General features: G+C 44.6%; 5 protein-coding genes across 5 annotated transcripts; 2 read left to right on the forward strand and 3 right to left on the reverse strand.

Annotated features, from left to right (window-relative positions):
* Positions 1-130: 130 nt before the first annotated feature.
* On the reverse strand, positions 131-922 carry LOC108119547 (divalent-cation tolerance protein CutA). The gene has a single exon (XM_017232769.3). The coding sequence runs from the start codon at positions 717-719 to the stop codon at positions 180-182; it is 540 nt and encodes a 179-aa protein (XP_017088258.2). The 5' UTR covers positions 720-922; the 3' UTR covers positions 131-179.
* Positions 923-1,029: 107 nt separating this feature from the next.
* Positions 1,030-2,592, forward strand: LOC108119546 (protein-lysine N-methyltransferase EEF2KMT). The gene is made up of 3 exons (XM_017232768.3): positions 1,030-1,211; positions 1,286-2,063; positions 2,164-2,592. The coding sequence occupies exons 1-3, from the start codon at positions 1,140-1,142 to the stop codon at positions 2,268-2,270; spliced, it is 957 nt and encodes a 318-aa protein (XP_017088257.2). The 5' UTR covers positions 1,030-1,139; the 3' UTR covers positions 2,271-2,592.
* LOC108119544 (uncharacterized) lies at positions 2,539-8,026 on the reverse strand. The gene is made up of 4 exons (XM_017232766.3): positions 7,895-8,026; positions 4,903-5,207; positions 3,816-4,073; positions 2,539-3,752 (listed from the first exon to the last, which is right to left on the reverse strand). Exons 2-4 carry the CDS (start codon positions 4,961-4,963, stop codon positions 2,629-2,631), a joined length of 1,443 nt encoding a protein of 480 aa, XP_017088255.2. The 5' UTR covers positions 4,964-5,207; positions 7,895-8,026; the 3' UTR covers positions 2,539-2,628.
* On the forward strand, positions 6,312-12,324 carry Hs3st-B (Heparan sulfate 3-O sulfotransferase-B). Its single transcript, XM_017232777.3, has 4 exons — positions 6,312-6,958; positions 7,899-8,368; positions 8,459-9,011; positions 11,535-12,324. Exons 1-3 carry the CDS (start codon positions 6,812-6,814, stop codon positions 8,964-8,966), a joined length of 1,125 nt encoding a protein of 374 aa, XP_017088266.1. The 5' UTR covers positions 6,312-6,811; the 3' UTR covers positions 8,967-9,011; positions 11,535-12,324.
* On the reverse strand, positions 12,291-22,405 carry rictor (rapamycin-insensitive companion of Tor). The gene is made up of 12 exons (XM_017232774.3): positions 22,065-22,405; positions 20,415-20,625; positions 19,811-20,356; positions 19,599-19,752; positions 18,508-19,533; positions 18,241-18,449; positions 16,054-16,845; positions 15,871-15,995; positions 14,897-15,809; positions 14,041-14,833; positions 13,452-13,980; positions 12,291-13,393 (listed from the first exon to the last, which is right to left on the reverse strand). The coding sequence occupies exons 1-12, from the start codon at positions 22,123-22,125 to the stop codon at positions 12,885-12,887; spliced, it is 5,868 nt and encodes a 1,955-aa protein (XP_017088263.2). The 5' UTR covers positions 22,126-22,405; the 3' UTR covers positions 12,291-12,884.
* Between the last annotated feature and the right edge of the window lie 277 nt (positions 22,406-22,682).

Raw genomic sequence — 22,682 nt, forward strand, 5'->3', positions numbered from 1 at the left:
TCCAATCACCCACATAATTGTATTTAGGGTTTACTGAAGATATTAGTTTAAAAAAGCTACACACTGTGTAAACTTCTGGCAACTCTGCAATTTGGCGCCACAAAGATAAGCTTTACAAATATTAATGAAATTTACATTTTTCGGTTAAAATTAACCCTTTATTTTCATGCTAAGTTAAATTAGTCTTTGTTCTCAGCCTTTTCCGGCACTGTCTGCTCGATCCACTTCAAGTACGGCGGATTGCCGTTCTGGATGGGCAGGGAGATGACCTCGGCCACGCTGTACGGGTGATTCTCCCGGACGTACTTGCTCAGCTCGTCGATTCGTTGGGTGCGCGTCTTGATCATCAGCAGGTACTCGCTGTCTTCGTTGACCTTGCCCTCCCACATGTATATGGACTCGATTTGCGGCACAATGTTCACGCAAGCAGCCAGTTTTCGTTCGATGATGCCGCGGGCCAGCTTCTTGGCAGACTCCTGGTCCGGAGTGGTCACATATGCCACTGAGCTGCTGCCTGCCTGGTATGGTGCCCCAGGGCAGGACGATTTACAGGTCTGGTCGTTGCTACTCATCTTGGAAGCGGAGATTCCGGCAAGGTGTCTGGTGTCGGCGAAAGACGAACAGCTTGTGACGAAAGCGGCGCTGCTAGCGACAATTAACAGGTTGCGTGCAAATACCCAGCTCGAGGGCAAAAACCTTGCGCAGGCCAGATACTGCATTAACGTGCACTTTGCCCAATCCAAGCACAGACGCACAAGCCAATGCAATTCAAGTCAGCCGAAATTGAGATTCAGATAGCAAAACAAACCAAAGCAGGGTTGTCACGCAGCCATAAAAAGCTTCCACTTAAAATGGTGCCCTTTGCTCAAAAGATTGGAATATAATTGTGAGATTAATGAAGTGGGGAGGAATGAAAAAGTTCTCTATAATAAAAATAAATACTTTGGCCTGAGGTTAGCTTTCAAGCTACGACATTTTTAGTTAACGGTTGCACTCACCTGCTTTCTCCAACAGGTTGGCAGCAATTTCACGGCCATTTTCCAACACTGGTCAGCTGGTTTCACGTTGCCTCTTTCTTCCCAGTTGGCCACTGTTTTTTTCAATTTTAGTTGGTATTCCACCGGGAGGAGACATCTAAAATGGCAGGAAAGTACGAAAAGCTACAGCAGCAATTCCTGTGCTGCTATCCGGTTAATAAGATGGCCTGGTCGGTAAGTTACACGGCCGGGAATCCCCCACCCACCTGTGGCGCCTCCTTTATAGTTTCGGTTATTTTCCGTTGCAGTCGGTGAAGCTGCCATTGAACTGGGCGGAGCAGCAGGAGCTGATAGCAGCCACATGTGGTCACCCATTGAATAAAAGCCATCCGGTGCGCCGCAGCTACCTGGAAGCGTTCCTCAAGCAACTGATGCACCTGCTGAAGGATCAGGATGAGCTGCACGACGATCTCTACGGAAACCTGTGCGGCCGTATGGCAGAGAGTCCAAGTTCCGGCACGGCCTATGCCTACAAACACTATCTGATCCAGCCTGGAGCACAAATTACGCTTCGGGAATCAAACAGCTTTGTGAGCGAAGGAACCACTGGGCTCTGCACTTGGGAGGCAGCCCTGGCCCTGGCAGACTATATTCTGCAGCACAAGGATGTGGTTAAAGGCAAGAATGTGGTTGAACTCGGGGCTGGTGCCGGTCTGGTGGGAATTCTGCTGAAATTACCTGCCCTGGAACTGCACACTGGACAGGTGCTACTCACAGATGGCAGTGAGCCATGTGTACAGCTGATGCGAGAAAATATTGCATTGAATTTCGATACCAAAGACGAGGCGGGGGAAGTGCCTCAAGCGGAGACTCTACGCTGGGATGCAGTGGCCAAGTTTCCTTGGGAAAAATACGCCAAAACGGATCTGCTTCTGGCAGCGGATGTTATTTACGATGACTCCCAGTTCGATGCCCTGCTAGGAGCACTGGATTACTTGTTCATACAGAGAAGCAATCAGCTGGAAATGCTTCTGGCCAGTACAGTGCGGAATGTGGATACACTGCACAAGTTTATGACGGAATTGAGTGAGTGAAAATTGAGACTCTGGCACTCCCCATTCTTATGAAATGATTGTAACAGAAGTCCGTAAACAATTCCGTTTAATTTCGAATTATTTACTTACAGGTGCCCATGGGTACAAGGTGACACCCTGTGCGAATGTATCAGCCTGTGCCAGCCACTTTTGTCGCGATCACACCGCCGCCGTTCAAATTATCTCCATCAGACGCTAGTTTAGTCCTAAAATAAACCGACGGCCAGCTAAAAACAACAAAACAAACACTAACTATCTGGATCTCACTTAAGATCTTAATTGTTAGGCTATTTGGTTTGTGCTTAGGTGGCCAATCTCCAGGATTTCGCATTTAATACACTCTTTCCAATGACGTTTCTCCAGATGGATACACAGAGATAGACTGGAAGGCATGACTTCTTATCAAAAGATTGCACAATATTACCTAATCGATTCCATGCATCGAGCTGCATCGATAGGGCACGTGATTAAATGATTAATATATATATTTGATATATTTTAGATAAAAAAATTCAATTAAATACTGAGTATTTGTATTTACATTGGCGGGCGATCGGTCACTGGCTTATGGTGGGAATGGTGCCGTCGTTCAGCCACCGGACATTGAGCTGCTCGATTTGGTGCTTCATGAAGATAATGCCGTATACCTCGTACTGGATCTCCAGGAGCTGGGTGCGATGGGTGCGGGGCACCTTCATGCCCACCACGAGCGCCAGCAGGGCCGTGATGATCATGAAGACGAATCCCTGGGCCATCAGGGTACTCGACTCCGTGGAGTAGAAGTACGAGTTCTTGGCATCGGCCACAAAGTAAAAGTACACAATGCTGGTGTCCACGAGCTTCAGGATGTACGAGGCGCCCACAACCAGTTCCGTGTATCGCAAGTGGGTGACCTCCAGGAGGACTATGGTCTGGTTGGAGTAGGACAGGCCGAAGAGCACCAGGAGCAGCCAGAGGGACCAGCGGGAGTCGGTCACATTGCAAAGGATCATGGCCAGCAGGGTGAAGAAGATCAGAGCTACCTGGGAGCCCACAAAAGTCACCTTCACTGACAGGAACCACTGGCACAGGAGAGTCACTAAGCTGCCGGCGAAGATGACCCAAAACATGGCATCGATGTCCGAGAAGGACGTCAGACGTATGGCCGGATTCAGGGCAAACCAGTAGAGGAAGTAGACGAGCAGGGCATGCTGCACTGCCTCCGTAAACAGGAGCAGCAGAATCACATTCCACTGCTGGTTTTTGGTCACGTAGAAGAACTGCAGTCGCTTGATGACCTCGTCTCTGTTCTCGAAGATGCTCCCGTTGGAGTTGGCGATGCGGAGGTCGTTGTCCAGGCTATTCACCAGGTCCACAGTGCCCAGAAAGTCCAGCACCTTGATGCCAATCAGTATGGCCAGCATGGCGGCGGCCACGCTCAAATAGGTTCCGGCAAAGTTCACATAGATTCCGTCAATCAACTGCTCCGTGGTGGCACTTTGGCCGGACAACTGCTCCTTATTCCGGCTGTAGGCGGCCACAATGAGGCTCACGGCGGAGGCCACGCCCAGCAGATAGCAGCTGCAGCTGGTGGAGATCAGGATGGAGCGACTCGCCTTGGAGGTCATCGTTAGCAAGTAACTGTATCCAGCCACAAAGGTCATGCTGTGGGCCACATACGATATATAAGCTCCCACGTGATCTGAAACGCGAAAAGGGGTTTTTATTAATTAATTTAATGACTATATTTAATTTTTAAACTTACCAAATCCATCTGCAAAGTAGAAACAACTGGCAATGAGATTGAATATCCCGGCGGAGATGAGCAGCCATGGCTGCCAGTAGACGATGCACTTCTTCACCAGCTTTAGAGAGAACATGGCCAAGGCGGTGACAACGGCCCAGCAGGCGCCCAGTATCAAGGGGCCATAGTGGATAAGTCCGGATTTAAGATTCCTCTCCGCCACAAAGGCACAAATGCTGTAGCCAAAGATCATGCCACAGGGCATGAAACTCAGGCACACTGAAAAGACCAGGAGGAAGGGTTAATTGGGGTTTCATATAAGAGGTCATGTCCGTAGGAGGTCTCTTAAAAGACCTAGACCTGGGCGATCTATGGAGACTTGTTAGTCTCTCCTTTTGGGATCTACATATCCTGTCCTTTTGTTTAAAGTCCTATATCTAATGATTCTATGAAGAGTTATCCGTGTGTCTGTTTTTCCATAAGTACATATGTCTTTAAAGACCTAAACTTCAGGGATCTATTGAAACCTTTCCGTGTGTCTGTTTCAAGACCTAAGGATATAAAGCTTAAGTTTCAAGCTCTAAGGTCTAAACTAGATGGATTGATTTTGTAGATGTCTGTGTATCTGAAGAAGTATTTGGGGATACTTGGGAAGCCCTAGGGATCTATTAGGGCTTGTCTGTTAGGAGGTATAGGTATCTAATGCCTGGGATATATCTAATGCCAAAAACCCATAGATCTCTGGAGACTATTCTACCCATTAGGGTATTAGTTATTGGTAAGCCAGTTTGGGTTTGTGTAGTAGACCCATCTATTAAGACTTGTCCTTCTTTCTGTTAGTAGATCTGTTTAAAGACCAAAATCTTAAGTTCTCTAAAATATAAGATAATAATTAATTTGAAATTCTTACAATTTTAGCTGCCAAACTGAATCTAATTCTCTTTAATAATTTTTGAGAAATTCCACAACCACTTTGAAAAGGTCTCAACACTTTGTTTAAATATTATGGTTTTGACTGATAATACCTCATAATTTATTAGTATTTATTGTTTGGTAATCTTTATGGGTAAAGAGCGGAGATATCCCACTTCAAATCCGCATGACTCACCCACATAGCTGGGGGCGTACTTGAAGAACTGGATAACCAGCTTTCCCCACACGTTTGCCATTTTATTTCCTTTTGTTTTTTAACAAAGTCGAACTCCAGTTGATTATCCGGCGGAGAGATGGAGGAGCTTAGAGCTCAGGGCTTAGAGCATGTTGCGTGGGGGAGGGCCACGATGTGTGATGGCCAGACGCCGGGCACAAATGCTGCGTAGCCGTGGTGGGAGAAGGAGTCGGACTGCGGCAAAGACGGCCACGATAAGGCGATAAGATAAGCCCTGGCACGGACCAGGCCAGGTGCATGTGGAGCTGCAGAGAGAGAAATAGTGACAACGCCATAGCTCAGCTCTTTATAGCATTTTGTTGAAGATTTCTTTCTATTTTGGATCCGCAATTAGATGCCTCATCCAGCCATTAACTTGGCAAGTGTTTCTATTTATAGGTCTACACCCCATTTCGCTGAGTGTACCCAGTTGGTGAGTGACTAATGCCGCATTGGAGTAAGCCCCTCGGACAGATAAACAGATGTCCGCCAAACGATAAGCCCCTCAAGGGAGGGGAGTTGCCTCAAGCTTTACGGCCGGAATGGCACCAATGGCCATTAGTATATATTTCTTGGTCGCACAAAGTTTCCGGCTATTTATATATGAACGTATATTGTGCATATTTAAGCCCTGGCGTGTCTATTAATTTTGATAAGGCTTAAAACTAATCTGGAATGGCTATAATTGATAAGGGTTACTCGGCCGATAAAGTTGGCCAATTGATTTCTATTGAATTACATACATATATGGTATGCCAGCCAAGTGTTATTATCGGCTTTTGTTTTTGTTGCTTGAGAGTGGGAGGTGGGCAGTGGGCAGTGGGTGGTGGTGGGTGGTGGGAGAAAGTGGGCTGCAGGTGTGGGTGCAAGTTCCGTTAGCTAGTTTGTTTACCTTTGAGAGGAAATTGTGATTTCAGCTGAGAAAACCAAGGCCCCAAGAGAGAGAGAGGGAGAGAGCCGAGATTTCTGCAGAGTTGCTCTTTGCAATTTGCATTTTTTATCAGGCAACCCTATCACTTCATTACTTTCAATTTTGAATGATAAGGATTAAATATTATATAATAACTAATAAATAGGTAATTAAATTTTTAGGAGTTTGTAAAATTGTAAAATTCTCAGGATCTTCTTAGAAACTAAATCTTAAACATGTCTACGATACCCGGTACAATTCAAAGTCCTCTTTAGCATTCTTATAGATTATATCTATATCTATATCTAGAATCTATAGATTATAGATTCTTATAGATCTAATAGATTTTATTATGAGATTTAAGTAAAATATTTTAAAAATATTGTTAAATTATCAAGGAGTATTTTTTCCAAGAGCACTTGCATAAGAATCTAACACAGACCGAGAGAGAGAGAGAGAGAGAGAGTTAAGGACACTTTAGTCCTGCGCAGGTCAGTTGCTCTCTTCGGTTTCTTAAGCACAGCCTGCTGGCAGCCCCTTCCTTGGAGGCCCAAGAGTGTCGGCTTATCCGCTGGCAGGACTCAGAGGACTCACAGGACTCTGGACAGGCAACCCGATGTCTTGGGCTCGCCTTATCCGTGGCTTTCACTTCCGGAACTCGGCTGCCGAGGATAACAACAAAAACAGTGAGTAGCTGCAAAAAACGGCAAAGAACTTGCAAAAAAAAAAGGAAAAAAATATCCTGGCGAGAAAAAAGGATTAAAGACAGCTGCAGATTGCAAAATTACACAAGAATGCTGTAAGGACAGTGACCAAAGAACCGGCTATGGAATCCGGCAGTGGATTCCCATACATATCGCCACCAGCACCTGCACCTGCACCAGGACCTTTTCCAGCACCTGCACCTGCACCGGCATAAGAGAGCCCCTGGAGGAGCAGCCATACGCCACCGGAGTGACCATGTTTGTGATGAGCATCTGGTGCAGCAGCCTCAGCCTGAGTAGCCGGAGTCTGGCCATCGCCCTGGTGGTGTGCATCACTCTGGTCTACTTCTCCTACAGCTTCAATGCCTGCCTCCTGGCCAGCATCAGTCGCAGCCTCCAGCAGGTGAGGGGCAGGGTTTCGGTTCAACATCCGGTTCAAGTTCCGGTTTTTTTCTTATCTTTTTTTTTTTGTGTGATTGGTTACCCTTTGAAGTGCGGATATTAACCACCCCAATTGGCGATTTTGATTGAGCTTCTGCGATGTGTTGAATATTTAATAAGTGCATACTTTGACATCGAGTGCCTGACATGAATTTTAAAACATATTAAAAGTTAAAAGCCAATCTGCAATGTAAATTCCGAGCTACGGCCGCATAAAATATTCATACCCGGTACTTGTATTTAGGGCCAGAGGGCTTTAAGTCTTATATTTTATTTTATAATTAAATTTTAGGACCAAGGTTCCTTTTTTTAAAGCACTTAGATCTTTCTTAAAGCACTTAGAGGAGCTAATTATAGTTTTTAATCATTTTTTTTTTATTAAGGAATAAAGTTGATGCAAATACCGGCTATCTTATATTTTTTATGTATAGGATGTATCTTATTTTCGAAATAAAAGATCAATTTTAGTTTTTAGTGCATTTTTCTCATAATTTGAATGAGTTTACTTTAAAAATTTGTATTGGGAATTATTATTCTTATTTGAGAATACGGTTTATATAAATACCGTATATTCTTTGTAGAAAATTAGTTATTTAAAGTCTAAATTACTTTAAAGGCACTGGCTTCTGTTGTTCTTTTAGAAAATATTTTTAGATAAAGACAGAGTTACTTTAAGTTTATTTTAAATAAGGCTTTTTATTATTTTTTTAAACCGGGTATTTTATGTTTTTTGGTATATATCTTTCTCTCTATATATAAATACCTTGTTAGTTAATTTTTTTGAGAAAGTGTCCTTTCAAAAATTACTTTTAAATAAAAACAGTGTTAATAAAAGCACCAGGTACCATATATGCCATATTTATATAATAATTAAATCCTATACATTTTCTCCACTTACCCAGAGCAATCTCCGCAACCTGCTGGCACTCACCTCCACAGCCCGCAATGAGAGCAGTGACACGGGAAACAGTAGCAGTTCCACCAATACCAGTAGCACCAATGCCTCCACCTCTGTATCCACCAATGCTCCGCCAGCTCAGTCCGTAACGAGCAGCCTGGATGGAGCACCCAAATATCAGCTGCTTCGGCAGCAGGGACTCCGGCCATCGCGTCATCTGCCGGACACTTTGATCATCGGAGTCAAGAAGAGCGGAACTCGAGCGCTGCTGGAGTTCATCCGACTGCATCCGGACGTGAGGGCCGCTGGCTCCGAGGTGCACTTTTTCGACAGGCACTATCAACGCGGCTTGAGATGGTATCGCCATCACATGCCCTACACCATCGAGGGTCAGATCACCATGGAGAAGACTCCCAGCTATTTTGTGACCAAGGAGGTGCCCCAAAGAGTCTATCACATGAATCCGGCCACCAAGTGAGTAAACTGAAAAAAAAAAAAATTGAAGCATGAAAGAAAAACAATTGTATAGTATTAAAATACTTTCCCATTCTTAATCCTCTCCAGACTGCTGATTGTGGTGCGGGATCCGGTGACGAGGGCCATCTCGGACTATACCCAGGCGGCCAGCAAGAAGGCGGACATGAAGCGGTTCGAGCAGCTGGCCTTCATCAATGGCACCTACTCGGTGGTGGACACCAACTGGGGTCCGGTGAAGATCGGGGTCTATGCCCGCTACCTGGAGCGCTGGCTTCTCTGCTTTCCACTGTCCCAGCTCCTCTTCATCAGCGGGGAGCGTCTCATCATGGATCCCGCCTATGAGATCGGACGTGTTCAGGACTTCCTGGGACTGAAGCGCGTCGTCACCGAAAAGCATTTCTACTTTAATGCCACCAAGGGCTTTCCGTGTCTCTTCAAATCGGAGGCCAGGTCCACACCGCACTGCCTGGGCAAGACCAAGGGCCGAAATCATCCGCATATCGATCCGGCGGCCATCGAGCGACTCCGGGAGTTCTATCGCCCATTTAACAACAAGTTCTATCAACTGACGGGAATTAATTTTGCCTGGCCATAGGCTATATCGTTTATTTGGTGATGGAACTCCTGGAGTAGTTTCAGGGTAAGTCTTTTATATTTTATTCATTTCTTTCAGGAATAAAATATACAATATATCTCAAAAATATATGTATGATTTTTTAATTACGGACAGGACAGGACACAGTAGAGGACAAGACTTTCATAATAGAGTTTTAGGTTATTTCCCTATATATTCTTGAAAAAGTTATCAATTATTTCAATTTCTTAAATTAAACCTAAACCTAAATTAGAATAAAACCTCTCTTAAACCTAAATTAGAATGAAATGCAGTGATAATATTTTTTTCTAATATTTTATCAATATTGGAACAAAATAAGCGTAAAAATAATTACAGTATTATAATAAATAATACTGTAATATCTGTATAATTTCATATTTAATTTTTTTTTCATTCCTTAAGAAGTCTACCTTGCGGATTTCAAATTACTTGAATACTTTTAGATTTCTTTTTAGATACAAATCTTTTAAATAGTCATTTCTTTCACGCTTCTTCAAGCTTCAATAATCTAGATTCTAGAATATCGATATCAAGGAATTTACCGATACATACGCCATTTTCGATAAATGTAGAACTTCAAATATTCTTCAATCACAGCAATCCATGAAGTGACAAATTATTTCAAAAGTCTGGCAAGGAGGCTTTGCTTTACGACGCTCCTGACAGGAGCCCCAGAAATATTCAGTTCACCCGAAAGCCTCGTCGGGTGAACATCTTATTTTTCCGAATTTTCTCCTTTTATTTTATTTTTTCTTTTTCATTTTTATTTTATTTGATTTTTATTATTTGTTGATGGTGCTGGCGCTGCCCCTGTTTCCTGATTTCCTTATTTTATTATTCATAACTAATATTTTGTTTTTTTTTTTTGTCCCCTTCATTCGGACTCTTAGTATCCAATGATAAGTCCGATACAATTCAGGAAATATTTTATGATTTTATTTTAAAAAACTATTTTTTAACCTGTACATTTTTTTTATTTATTTCGCAAAAAATGGTTAACCTCATGAAGAATGGTTATGGTTAAGCTCATGAAAAATGGTTAAGCTCATTATTCCTCTTTGATTTGATTTTTTTTATATTACTTGGACTCTTATATTACTTGGACCTTGACATTTGGAGAGGATACACTGGATTCTAGAACCTGCTGAAGAGTGTTTCTGGGTGACGACTTTGGAGTCCTTAGAATTTTACAAGGCGAGCCAGTGCCTTTCGTAGGTCTCTCCGCCTTCCGGGAAGACAAGGGCATGATTTCCTTATTTTATTTTTCATAACTAATATTTTGTTTTTTTTTTTGTCTCCTTCATTCGGACTCTTAGTATCCAATGATAAGTCCGATACGATTCAGGAAATATTTTATGATTTTATTTTAAAAAACTATTTTTTAACCTGTACATTTTTTTTTTTTATTTCGCAAAAAATGGTTAACCTCATGAAGAATGGTTATGGTTAAGCTCATGAAAAATGGTTAAGCTCATTATTCCTCTTTGATTTGATTTTTTATATTACTTGGACTAATATTACCTTTTTTTTATTATTTACTTTGAAGAGGATACACTGGATTCTAGAACCTGCTGAAGAGTGTTTCTGGGTGACGACTTTGGAGTCCTTAGAATTTTACAAGGCGAGCCAGTGCCTTTCGTAGGTCTCTCCGCCTTCCGGGAAGACAAGGGCATGATTTCCTTATTTTATTTTTCATAACTAATATTTTGTTTTTTTTTTTTGTCTCCTTCATTCGGACTCTTAGTATCCAATGATAAGTCCGATACGATTCAGGAAATATTTTATGATTTTATTTTAAAAAACTATTTTTTAACCTGTACATTTTTTTTATTTATTTCGCAAAAAATGGTTAACCTCATGAAGAATGGTTATGGTTAAGCTCATGAAAAATGGTTAAGCTCATTATTCCTCTTTGATTTGATTTTTTATATTACTTGGACTAATATTACCTTTTTTTTATTATTTACTTTGAAGAGGATACACTGGATTCTAGAACCTGCTGAAGAGTGTTTCTGGGTGACGACTTTGGAGTCCTTAGAATTTTACAAGGCGAGCCAGTGCCTTTCGTAGGTCTCTCCGCTTTCCGGGAAGACAAGGGCAATCGTTTGGCCCTTATTTTTTACTTATTTTTTTTATTTAATTTTTTAATTTTAATTATTTATTAAACCAGAAAGGTGGTTTCTTTTTGAACAATTTTCTTCAGATACCTTTAACTTGTTATTATTTATCCATCTATGGTGCATCTTCAACATGTATTCTTATTATTTTGAATGTATTTTTTTTTTATAAAAACGTATGGTTCCAAAAAAAAAAAAAAAACAACTTCTATTTATTATTTATTTTTATTTATTTTTTTATTATTATTTATTTATTTATTTTTCCCAACTGCTATATACTTATATAGCCAAATGGTAAAACGCATACCACGCATTTTTTTTTTTAAATATTCCATTAATGGACTGTTAAAAACAAATACTAAGACACATTCCGATCTGGATTATTTTAATTTTACTGATTAATTTTTATATTTTTTTTTTGTAATTACAGTGCGGTCCTGGAGCTCAAGGATTAGAGAAGATGTTGTTGTTGCCAGACTGGCAATGGACTGATATTGTTGATTGCATTTTTTGATACATGTAATTGTACTTATACACACATATACAGATTATATATATATATAATATATATATTATATATATAGATATAACCGAAGATTAGTGCTCAATTAATTGTAGCTTTATCAAAAAAAAAAAAATAAATAAAAAACCTAAAAAAAATTTCAACGAAGTGCGAAAAAAAAGGAAAAAAATCAAAGGCACTATAACATACGGTTCCTCTTTTCAACTCAACTCAACTCAACTCAACCCAAATCGAATCACATCGAATCGGATTGAAACACAGTCAGTCACACTATACTACCTACATTTACCTAACATTATAATATGCATTCCATATATAGTGACAAAAATAGAGCTTACTACGAAAATTCCTAAAAACAGTTTCCGCGCATCTGCAGTTTCCCAAGCATACCATATATACACATAAGATCGTACGATACGACTCGATCGATATATATACACACAAGAAAATATATAATTAAATAGTTCCAAAAACTACTTCAAATTGCATGACTCAAACCAAATACAATTGCTTAGCTAATTTCAATCAAAAAAAAAAAAAACAAAAACATCTAAATAAATCAACTTTAACTCAAAACCTAGAAAAAGAAACTAAAAATGTGTTTTTATTTTAAAATAATTTTAGAGTTTAATATTTAGAGCTCCCCAAATGAAACTCATCGTGAACATTTTTTAAATTTTATTTATTTAGTTTTGGTTTTAATTGTTGGTGAACGACTTTCTGTTTTTCAAACGTTCTGATATCTTCTTGGTTTTTACGGCTTCTGGCTCATTATTTTAACTTTAGTTATTTCGTTTTATTTTAAGTACAATTGATTAAATAAATTGCGGTGGTTTGTTGTTGGTTGTTGTTGCTTTAGGTATTTTTTTTCATCAAGTTTTGTTTGTTTTTTATGGTAAGGAGCATGACATAGTTTCCAAATCAATTGACTTTGGAAGATTAATTGGTTTTTTTGGGATTCCTCTCTCTCTCTCTCTCTGGTTAAGGTTAGTTAATTTCATTAAAATTAGAAACTATTTATAGGGGGGGGGGGGGGGGTGTGTAGTGTGTGTGTGTGTGTGTGTGTTTGGTGACCGTAAAATTAATCTTAAAGAAATAAACTTAATAGCTATAGTAGTTTGTTGTGTGGGTGTGTGTGTGTTTTGGTTTAAAACTAAGTGGTGTTGCAGCAGCAGGTTTCTTTGATTTGATATTTTACAAAAAAGAAAACGCTCATTCGGGAAGGCAGGTGGCTGTTGGTGGCGATAGGGCGGCTGGTCACTTCACCGGATCCTCGCCCAGCGGCTCCAGGATCTTTGACTTTTGCTGCCAGCTGCCCACCCCGCAGGGCACTGCCGTCGCCGATCCAGCCGCACCCGCACCCGCACCCGCTCCGAGCACAGCCTCCGATTTGGAGCTCTGCAAACGCTTCTCGCAGTAGAGACTGCCAATCGCCTTGGCCATCGAGGCAGCCAGGCTCTTGGTCACCGTAGAGTAGTTGAGCTCCGAGGAGGTGGACTCATTACCGGCGGCACTGCCGCTGGCGCTCACCTGCCGCGTCAGTATCGGCACCGCCTGGCTGCGGTCCTTGATGGGAAACTTGTTGCGGGTGCAGCTCAAGTCCAGCTCCAGCGTGTAGAAGCGTCCGCGCGTATACTGCCGGTTGTCGTTCCGCATCTCGTCCGTCGAGGCACTGGCACCGCCACTTGAGGCCGCAGGAGCTCCTACTCCGGCCCCGCCCGGCGGCTGTTGGCTGATCGTACAGATGCTGCTGCGATTGCTGTTGCCTGGAGTTGGTACATGTTTGTGTTTCTCTTTAGGTTCAATGTTAAGCATTTAACCTACCTGTGGGTAGCGCCGTGTGGCCAGTGGTCACGGAACTGCCATCGCACACATCCTCTCCAGTCTCTCCGTCCTCGTCCTCGCTGCCGCTACCGCTGCCGGACACCGAGCTCTCCGTTTCGCCGATGTGCAGCTTGTTTTGTACGGCTTGGGTAGGTGCAGGAAACGGAACGTCTAGCGACGACGACTTGGCGGCAGTGGGACCCGTTCGGGGCGAGAAATCCATCAGAAGGTTCTCCCAACTGGTCTCGTACACGCTGGCCAGCTGCGCCAGACTCTTGGGCTTCGGTTTCATGGCCGGCATCCGCAGAGGCACCGTCGGTTGCAAGGAGGTCGGCGTCGTTGCGGGTGTTGTGGCAGAATCCGCTTTCTCCTCGGCAGGCAGTTTTCGAGCCGCAATTATGAGCTGCGGCTCCACGTAAAACGAGTCCAGGTTGAGGTCGAGGAACAGTTCCTGCAAGAAGCGACGCGCACTCATCCGGTAGCTGCTCCTTCCGAGCGTTTTGCACGACTCCGAGTACAGACAAATGTCCTGCAAGAGAAAAGATTCAATTAAGTATTTCCATTGGAAGATGTGACCCATTTTCCTCACCTGAAAGGCATGGGGATGCTTCTGCTTCAGCTCTAGCAGAGCCATCTTTGACTGCTTGGCACTGACGGGATTGGCCAAGCGCTGCACATTGTACAATATGGAGGCGGTGAGTCTGTCCGGGAGGCTGTCCTCGCTGAGCATGCTCTCCGGCGAATGGAAACTGATATCGGCTCCGGTCGTGGGGACATTGCCCGAGCCCGAGGAGCTACTCTTCTTGGGCAAAACAGGTCCAGCCATAGACGCCAACAGAGCGGCGGCCGCCGTTCTGTAGAGCTCGCAGGGGGCCAAGGATGCTTCGCCTCCATTGCCACCGCTCAATCCTGTTCCTCCTCCGTTGCTTTGGCTATCCTGGCGCTGTTGCTGGCGCGACGATCTGGCACAATGGAGGCACTGGCTCCGGGCGTGCTTCCCATCGTTTGGCTGTTGTTGCTGCTGGAACTGAGGACCGCGCTGCTGTGGACCCCGACGACTGGCCGAAGAAACATCCGACAAGGAGGATATCACCGAGGACTCATCGCCACCCTCGTTTGTCAGCGAGTCGTTGAAGAACTGTTGCCGCCCGACGCCGCCACCGTTGCCGGCGCTGCTCAGTAGGTTGACACCCATTAGATCCTGGTCCTGGATGTCGCGCGACACATAGGTGCGGTTCACGTTGCGGGTGGGGAACAGGTCGAGTACGTTCTTGGGCAGACCAATGCCGGCGTAGCAGGGTCCCTTCTGATCGTTTCGCGGCATGTACTTCACGGCATTCGCAGTGGGCAGCAGTACGTTCATCTCGTCCGATAACATCCTCCTGATTCAGGGACAAAATAAGGGGTTAGATGGAGTACACAACACAATTAGTAACTGAACTCACCTGTACACCTCGCTCAGCTTCGGCTGCCGGTCCAGGCTGCGGACTTTCAGGCGCCGGTGCGGGTGCGTCCAGTCGTGCCGTCGCATCTGCACCTCGCAGGGGGCGTCCACCGGGCCGACCAAGTCGCAGAACGCCGACTCGGAGAAGACCGGGCGGCTGTAGGCGCGCAGGGAGCGCAGTTGAGCATAGCCCTTCATCGTCATCGCGGAGGAGAGGGAGTTGCCGGAGACCAAATCGTTGCGGAACATTTTGGTGGGATCGATTTCCAGGAGGTTGGACATGCTGGGTATCGGGCTCAGGACAAACTGCTGCAGGTCACTGAGATTCGCCGCCGCAGCAGCCGCAGCGGCTGCAGTGCGTCCGGTCACCGATTCGCAGCTACTCACGCCCGAGGTATTGGAATCTGTGCAGGAGTTGTATCGTATTCGATGATGGTACGGGACCGGAAACAGGGATCCCGTCGGTGCCACTCCCCCTGGACCAGCTCCCGGTCCGGTTGCACCGCCCAGTAAGCTGATCACATCCGTTGTCTTGGACTCGGACAGGGAGCGCTGATGCTTCCCGGGTCGCAAGTTACTGCCCTCCGGCAAAGTTTTGGATTTGGCGGCCACCACACGATTCGTGTGCCCGTCATCGGTTCCCGTCTCATTCGGATCCTTGAGTGTGCTGTGAATGGCGGCTCCGGCCAGCGATCCCCCGCCACCGGCAATGGACTCCGTTAGAGTGCCCACCACGTTCCAGTAGTGGGAGCCCAGGTAGAAGCCGTCGACCTGATCCTCAAGCACTGTCATTTGATTGTACGAGTTGGCATCCTCGTAGTAGTGCCTTACAGGCGTGTACTGGCTGGACATCCAGTCCTCGGGCTGGTGCACTGGCCACATCGTGTTCCTATCATGGCGAACACTCAGCCAATCTGTGGATCAGGGAATACAAAAGATGATCTATGGATAACGAACGAAAAGAGAGCTACTCACTCAGCTTGAAGAGAATATTGGCACCCGCCTGGGTCCCGGCTATTATTCCCAAGGCACTGAAGCACGTGGCCCGCACGGAGTACACCTCGCACTTGGTCACCAGCATGATGAGCCACTCATAGAGTCTGCAAGTGAGAAAATTAGAAGTGCATGCCACGAGGAGTCCCTCTAGAGCCTCCTTACCTGGCATTCAGCTCCACTAGGTATTCAATTCCAATGGAATGCGTGGAGGCGTGCGCCAACGCCCAAATGGCCGCCTTCAGCTCCAGGCACTCGGCATCGTCCGAGCACTTGGCCCGCAGCAGCAGCTCCACCAGCTGGGGCAGGTCCCCGTGCTTCCTCAGCGCCGTCATCCCCTGGCTGGTCTGCACCATCTGGCCATAGAGATGGGGGGCTATGTTCGGGGGCACTGTCTGCGGTCGCTGATTGCAGTTCCGCCGGGAATAGTAGCCGTCCTCGTTGCGGATGTGCAGCGTCAGACTTGAGTGGGTGTCCGCCTCCACGAGTAGGACGTACCGCTTGTTGTAGCCATTCCGCCAGTACTTGATCTCCTCCTCCACTCGGGCGTTGGTGCTGTTGAGGCCGCGGGGCAGCGAGTAGTACCGGGCCATCAGCAGCCGACCGGCGTCTCCGCGCTGGCTCAGATTCGGCCAGTGGCTGATGATCTCCTGCAGGTAGTACTTGTCGTGGCAGGCCTCCTCCAGCACCTCGAGTGCCGCCAGGACAACGCTGCGGTCCGAGTCGCGTGTCTGGACGATGATCATGGGAATGCCCCACACCTCGAAGTTTGGCAGCCTCGCTCGCAGCAGCACCGCCAAGAACTGGGTGGCATACAGTCGTCCGCTGCGCGTCTTGGCGGACGTGAGCGCCTTATCCAGCACCTGGCGCGGCAGGTTCTCGTAGCTATAGTTCAATCCGGACACAATAAGCTTCACATAGCAAACGTGATCCGTAACTCGGACCAAGTTGATTAAGCTGGAAAGAGATTCAAGGATTAATGGGTTTTCAAAAGATAGGTCAAGCATATAAGGAGGAAAAGCTAGGATTATTTGATATTTGAGAGATTTCTGAGTTAAAAACAATCTAGGGGAAGTAATTAATATTTAAAATCACTAAAATATTATTTAAAAAATATATTGTTTTGAATTTTGAAATATTTTCTTTTTAATTTTTTGGTTTTTTTAAGTGCAACTTGTGAGAAGCGAGGAGGAGGGCGCTGTTTTGAATTATAATTAATTTTTTTATTTAATTTATTTTAGTGTTAAATATATTGTTTTTATAACAATATATGTTATATAATCTTTTTCTTTATTATGAATCGAGAAGCTCGAGAAGGGCGCTAAACATTTTTAAATATTTTTTTCATATTTTTTATATTTTAAATATTATTATATTCTTTTTTCTTTGTAATATTAGAACTTTTTCTTAAAACAAATACATAAAAATCGAGGAGGAAAGCGTTATATTCAAGAATATGTTTTTATAATTCGTTATATAATCTTTAATATATTTTTAAATATTTCTGGTTTTTTAATAGAAAGGGTTACTACTTTATTTATTATTTTTAGTATTTTTGAATTCTAGTATTTACTTTTTTTAATTTCTATTAATTTTTGTTAGCTACAACTTTTTATGAGCATGGAGGAGTGCAATATTTTTAATTATATTTGATTTTTATATATTTATTTATTTTGTGTTGCGATTTTGTCAGATGCTTCTTATGAGAAGCGAAGAGGAGGGCACTGTTTATTTATTTATTTTAGATGACATCTTAATTTTAAAAACTAAGACCAACAAACAAGGGATGCAATGCTAGTTGCGAGGGCCTTAGACTATTATTATTTTAGAGAGATCGTGGAAGAGGCTTAGATATCTTGAGGGCACTGTTATTTTCACTAATATATATTTCTAAACTACTAGAATATAATTTTTTCTATAATTTATATAGGAATTATTATTATTATTTATCCCCTTTTTTGTTCGTTAGCTGCACCTTATGAGAAGCGAGGAGGAGGGCACTCTTATTTTCAATCATCTACTACTAAAATATTATTCATTATTCATTATATATATATATAATTATATATTATTAATTATTCATTTTCTTCTTTTTTTCTTATTAGCTAAACCTTATGAGAAGCGAGGAGAAGGGCTCTAATTGTAATTAAATGTCTTAAAAACAATTATAATACTTTTTTAAGATTTTTTTTTGAAAGACAGAACTTTAAACTCCTTGAAAGAGTTTCAAATCCTTCGAAGGGAAAAGGCAGACAAGTTTTTGGAACTATTCTGAGGCATACCTCAGACCAGAGTCATAAGGTCCTTTCAGAGCTACAAAACCCCAAAAGACAGAAATAAAAGTCAACTTACTATTCAAAGACGGTGGTGTTCTTCAGAACTTCAATGCCTTTGGTGGTCCGGCACATCCGACCAATGTAGAGGAAGTACAGCTGGCACATGGTGTTGTTCATGTGCTGGGGACTGAAGAGGCAGTCGTGGGCACGATTCGACGTCGTCACCGCAGCCAGCTGCTGGCTGATGTCCGAGAAGTAGTCGGTGATGTAGCGCATGCATTCCAGCTAACCAAAGAACCAATGGAAGACAATTAGAAATCCTTGCCAGAAGACTAAGACTTACCTCGCTGCTGCCGAGGAGTACATCTATCAGATCCAGGCCAGCACTCACGTAGGCCGGAAGCCGCTGGCCCGGGACCAGATCTTGATGCGAGAAGCGGTTGTTGCGCGGCTTGTAGAAGTCCACCAAGCGCTTGAGGAACTTGCCCAGGGTGTAGTCCAGTTTGCGGATCAGATTCGACTTAAGTATGGTGGTGATCACATCCCAGTCCCACTGGGCATCGGGCTGGGTGAGGACTCGCGAGTCCTGGAGCAGTCGATTGAAGGCCCGGAAATGATCAAAGAAGGTCGGGGGCAGGAACTTTCGCTTTAGTCGGAAACTGGAGCGGGAGGAACTCGACGCCTGGGAGTTGGACTCGTCGCTGGAGACCGAGTCCAGGCGGGACCGACCCAGAGTGGCAGAACGGAATTGCGAGAAGCCAGCCGCCTCGGCTGTTTCCTGCAGCTGGAGCACGGGTCCGCCGGCCTGCTCCTGGACGTTCAGATGTCGACGAAAGAGTCGCGTCTGGATCAGAGCACCGCCCTGAATGATGCTGTCCAGGAAGAGACTCCAGGATGCCGGCCTTTGGCGCAGCATCTTCTGATAATTCTGCAGCGCAGCCACCGCCGCATTCGCCTGCTGGTTGCCTTGCGTGGCATGCCCCACCAGGGTGGGCAGTGCGGGACTTGTGCAGCAAATATCCGGCGGCAGATGGGTGTGCATCAGTTGCAGGATTTTCCCGATCAAGACGGTGGCCTGCACCGAGACGAACTGGTCACTGCCCACCGCTACCTCCACGAGGGCGTTCAGCAGTCCAGTTTCCAGGAAGCAGTACAGCAGCAGGGCCAGGTGCTGTTCCACCACGTTAGGAGCTCGGGCGGCGAGAGTGGGCAGGATGGAACGGCCCTCGGCGGACACGAAGCCGTTGCTGAGCAGCCAGGTGTCTTGGAAGTCGGAAGGATCCACTGCCTGCAACGCCACCGCATAGTCATCCGTCCAAGTGGGTTGCGGTAGCGAGAGCAGCTCGTACAGCAGATCCAGTATTGCTTTCTAAAAAATAACAGAACCATTTAAAAAAATGGGTCATGTTTGTGGTTGGGAGGATTCGAACATACTCTGACTTCGACCTGGTTCAGATAGAGGGCATCGACTATTGCTTTCAGGCCAGAGGGTTTGCTGGGATCACAGAATTCAAGGGTGCCCGTCCAGCTGCGCAAAACGGAGAGCAGGGCCAGACGACAGCTGGTGTAGCGGAGTTCCCGGGCATCTCTGAAAGATTTTGTGGTTAGTAGAGATCTACAAGAGCTTCCTTCCTCTTGGTACTCACTTGTTTTTATCCATGATGCCCAGGCGGTAGGTGAAATCGCAGTAGGGCGCCGCCAGACAGTCCAGCCTCACGCCGCATATATTCCTGGTCTGGGGCCACTCCAGCAGGTAGAGCAGCACACCGCACAGACTCTCCGCTATTCGGGGATTGTGGCACTCCAGTACGTTGCGGGTGATTGAGGTGACGCCGCCACAGACGATGAGCAGGGCGGGATTCAGGACAGCGATCTCGGCCAGAGTGGCCAGGCAGGCGCGCAAAAGATTGTCGTTCTCCTCGATACCGCTATCGGCCAGGGAGACCAGGCAACGCACCACCACCGGACTGATGTCCTCCGGGGCAATGGCCAGCATTTTGCGGACCAGCTTCAAGGCCTGGACGCGCTCGTCGTCGTTCTTCAGCATCAGATCGATGGATCGGCACAGCAGATGCTGCAGCTGGAGGGCGTTGAAGGCCTTGATGTCGTTCGGCGTGCTGAGGGCATAGCGGATCGTCCTCAGGGCAGCGGCACGCACTTGGGTGAACGTGTGCACCAGCGAAGCGCTCAAACTGGAGAGACGGAGAGATGTTTGTTAACAAAGCGGAGGGTATAGAAGGAATTACATACCAATAGAGCAGCTCCTCGGTGCTGAAGAGGATTTTGCTGTGGTGGGAGCCCTTTCGGGCGCCCAAACAGAGCGAGGCCAGGGCGTTGAGCAGGAACAGGCGCTTGGTGTCGCGGGTCTCCTCCTGGCAGAGCATCGAGTAGATGTCGAAGGCATTCTCGGTGGCCGATCGTGTGGGATCCAGGCGGTAGAAGTCCTCAGGGTCTTGGGAAACTAAAAATGATTTAAAACTATTAGTTATAAAGTACTTTCTTAGTCTTAATTATAAAGATTTTTTTAATTAGGAGAATCAGATCTACCGGGTGGGGTTCTGGGAATTAGCCCCACAGTTTTAATCTCAGACGGGTGCTTACATGTGGTGCACTCATGCAATAAATAAACAAGTGTTTCGAAGATTATGTAACATCATTATTGTTTAAAATAAACAAAAATATATGCATCATAATAATGTTTAAAAAACATTCATCGGATTTATGTAAACATTAAATGCCAAAATAAATCAATCAAGAAATGAAATAAAAATTTTTTGAATTGGACCGCCACTTGCTCTGCCGGCATCGATGTCGACGACGACGACGACGACGTTGCCGTTGCCGTCATAACAGTTTCGTGGTGATTGTTATTGTTATTGTTATTTTGTTGTTGATTCGGTTGAATGTTGTTATTGTTGTCGTCGTTACAGCTCTAACTGTACTTGTATGATGGATATGGGGAGACAGAGACAGGGTATTGGGTACTGAGACTGGGACTTGGGAGAGCCAAAGAGTGGGAGAGGCGGCCAGAGGGAGAGGAAATAAGCAGGCACAGAGACAGAGATAGAGAGACAGAGACAGTGGAGAGATAGTGGTGATGAATGGAAGAAACCGAGCATTTAATGTGCTCTGTTCGTTTGTTTTTGTTATTGTTGTTGATGTTGGATTGTTGTTGTTATTATTGCTGTTGCTGCTGCGTCATCATTGGTGGTTCTCTTTAGATGTTGTATTGTTGTTGTTGTTGTTGTCTGATTCTGCTATTATTTTTGTTGTGTTATTGTTGCTTTTGGTGTGGCGACCGACTCTAAAAATAGGCGGCCAACATGTAGCAAAAGAATTTGGTCAAATGGCAGCAACACCAACACCAACACCAACAACAGCAATAACAAACCAAAATAAAAATACATAAATAAAAAGTAAATATACACCGTAGTAGTATATAAATAAGCAGAAAACAGCGCAATGAATGCTAATAAGAATTCTGTTGAAACATCAGTACCGTTATGCGCAATTGACTTAACAGCGATGATGTACATACATACATACGTACGTATGTAATGATGATAGTATGAACAGTGGTTGGTGTTGTTTTTGTTATTGTTGCACTTCACATATGTAGATGTAAACAAATAGGAAAGGCATACATACCATGTAAATAGGTAAGGCCAGAAACCGATTTATTGAATAAGCACCACCAGTACCACAAACAACACCAACAACACAAACTATGAGACACAAACAACAACAATAGCAACAGCTGCTGCTGCTGCTGCTGCTGCTGTTGGCGAGCAAAGAAATCGAATCGAATCGGAAATAACAGCGGTCGTGGGAAAGGGGACTCTGGGGGACTCTGACTATCTACGCTCAATTTTTGATGTTAATTAACATTTGTTACATTACCTTTAATGCGTAATTGTTTGCTCCGCTTGCCAAAACGCCAACTGGAATGTAGGGAGGCCATCTCGCGGGGCTTCGCGTTTCTGTTTCTGTTTCTGTTTCGGTTCGTGGTCAGCAGTTGGGGACAGCGCTGGCAGAAGCAGCAGACTGCAGCGGGGACAACGGCGGCGTCGCCCGCTCGCCGTATTTCAGGTGCTCGCGGGCACCACCAGGACACTCCGGACGCACTCTGATACACAATTGGATCACACAGTTATATTGCTTTTCAATTTCACTCGCACTCGCTGCACAATTTACATTTTTTTATTGCCGCACCGAACGCGGCCAGGGTTGTCTAAACCGCACATTGGCCACCTATCGATAAGGCATGTGACTCGGCTGCAGCAGCATATCGATATATTTAGACCAAATATTTAAAACTTTTAGTCTACTTAGTATAAAATTTCAACTTTATTTTATTTAAGCTTATATTAACACGACTCGTGAATGCACATTAGGAGTATTAATAAACCAAACACTTAAAATATATAAACACTTTATAATATATACACTATATATTTTTTTAAATTATTTTTAATTATAAAAAATCAATATAAGTACTCTCATTGTTTACATTGAAGG

The sequence above is a fragment of the Drosophila bipectinata genome, chromosome XR (assembly GCF_030179905.1).
Source record: "Drosophila bipectinata strain 14024-0381.07 chromosome XR, DbipHiC1v2, whole genome shotgun sequence".
Taxonomy (NCBI): domain Eukaryota; kingdom Metazoa; phylum Arthropoda; class Insecta; order Diptera; family Drosophilidae; genus Drosophila; species Drosophila bipectinata.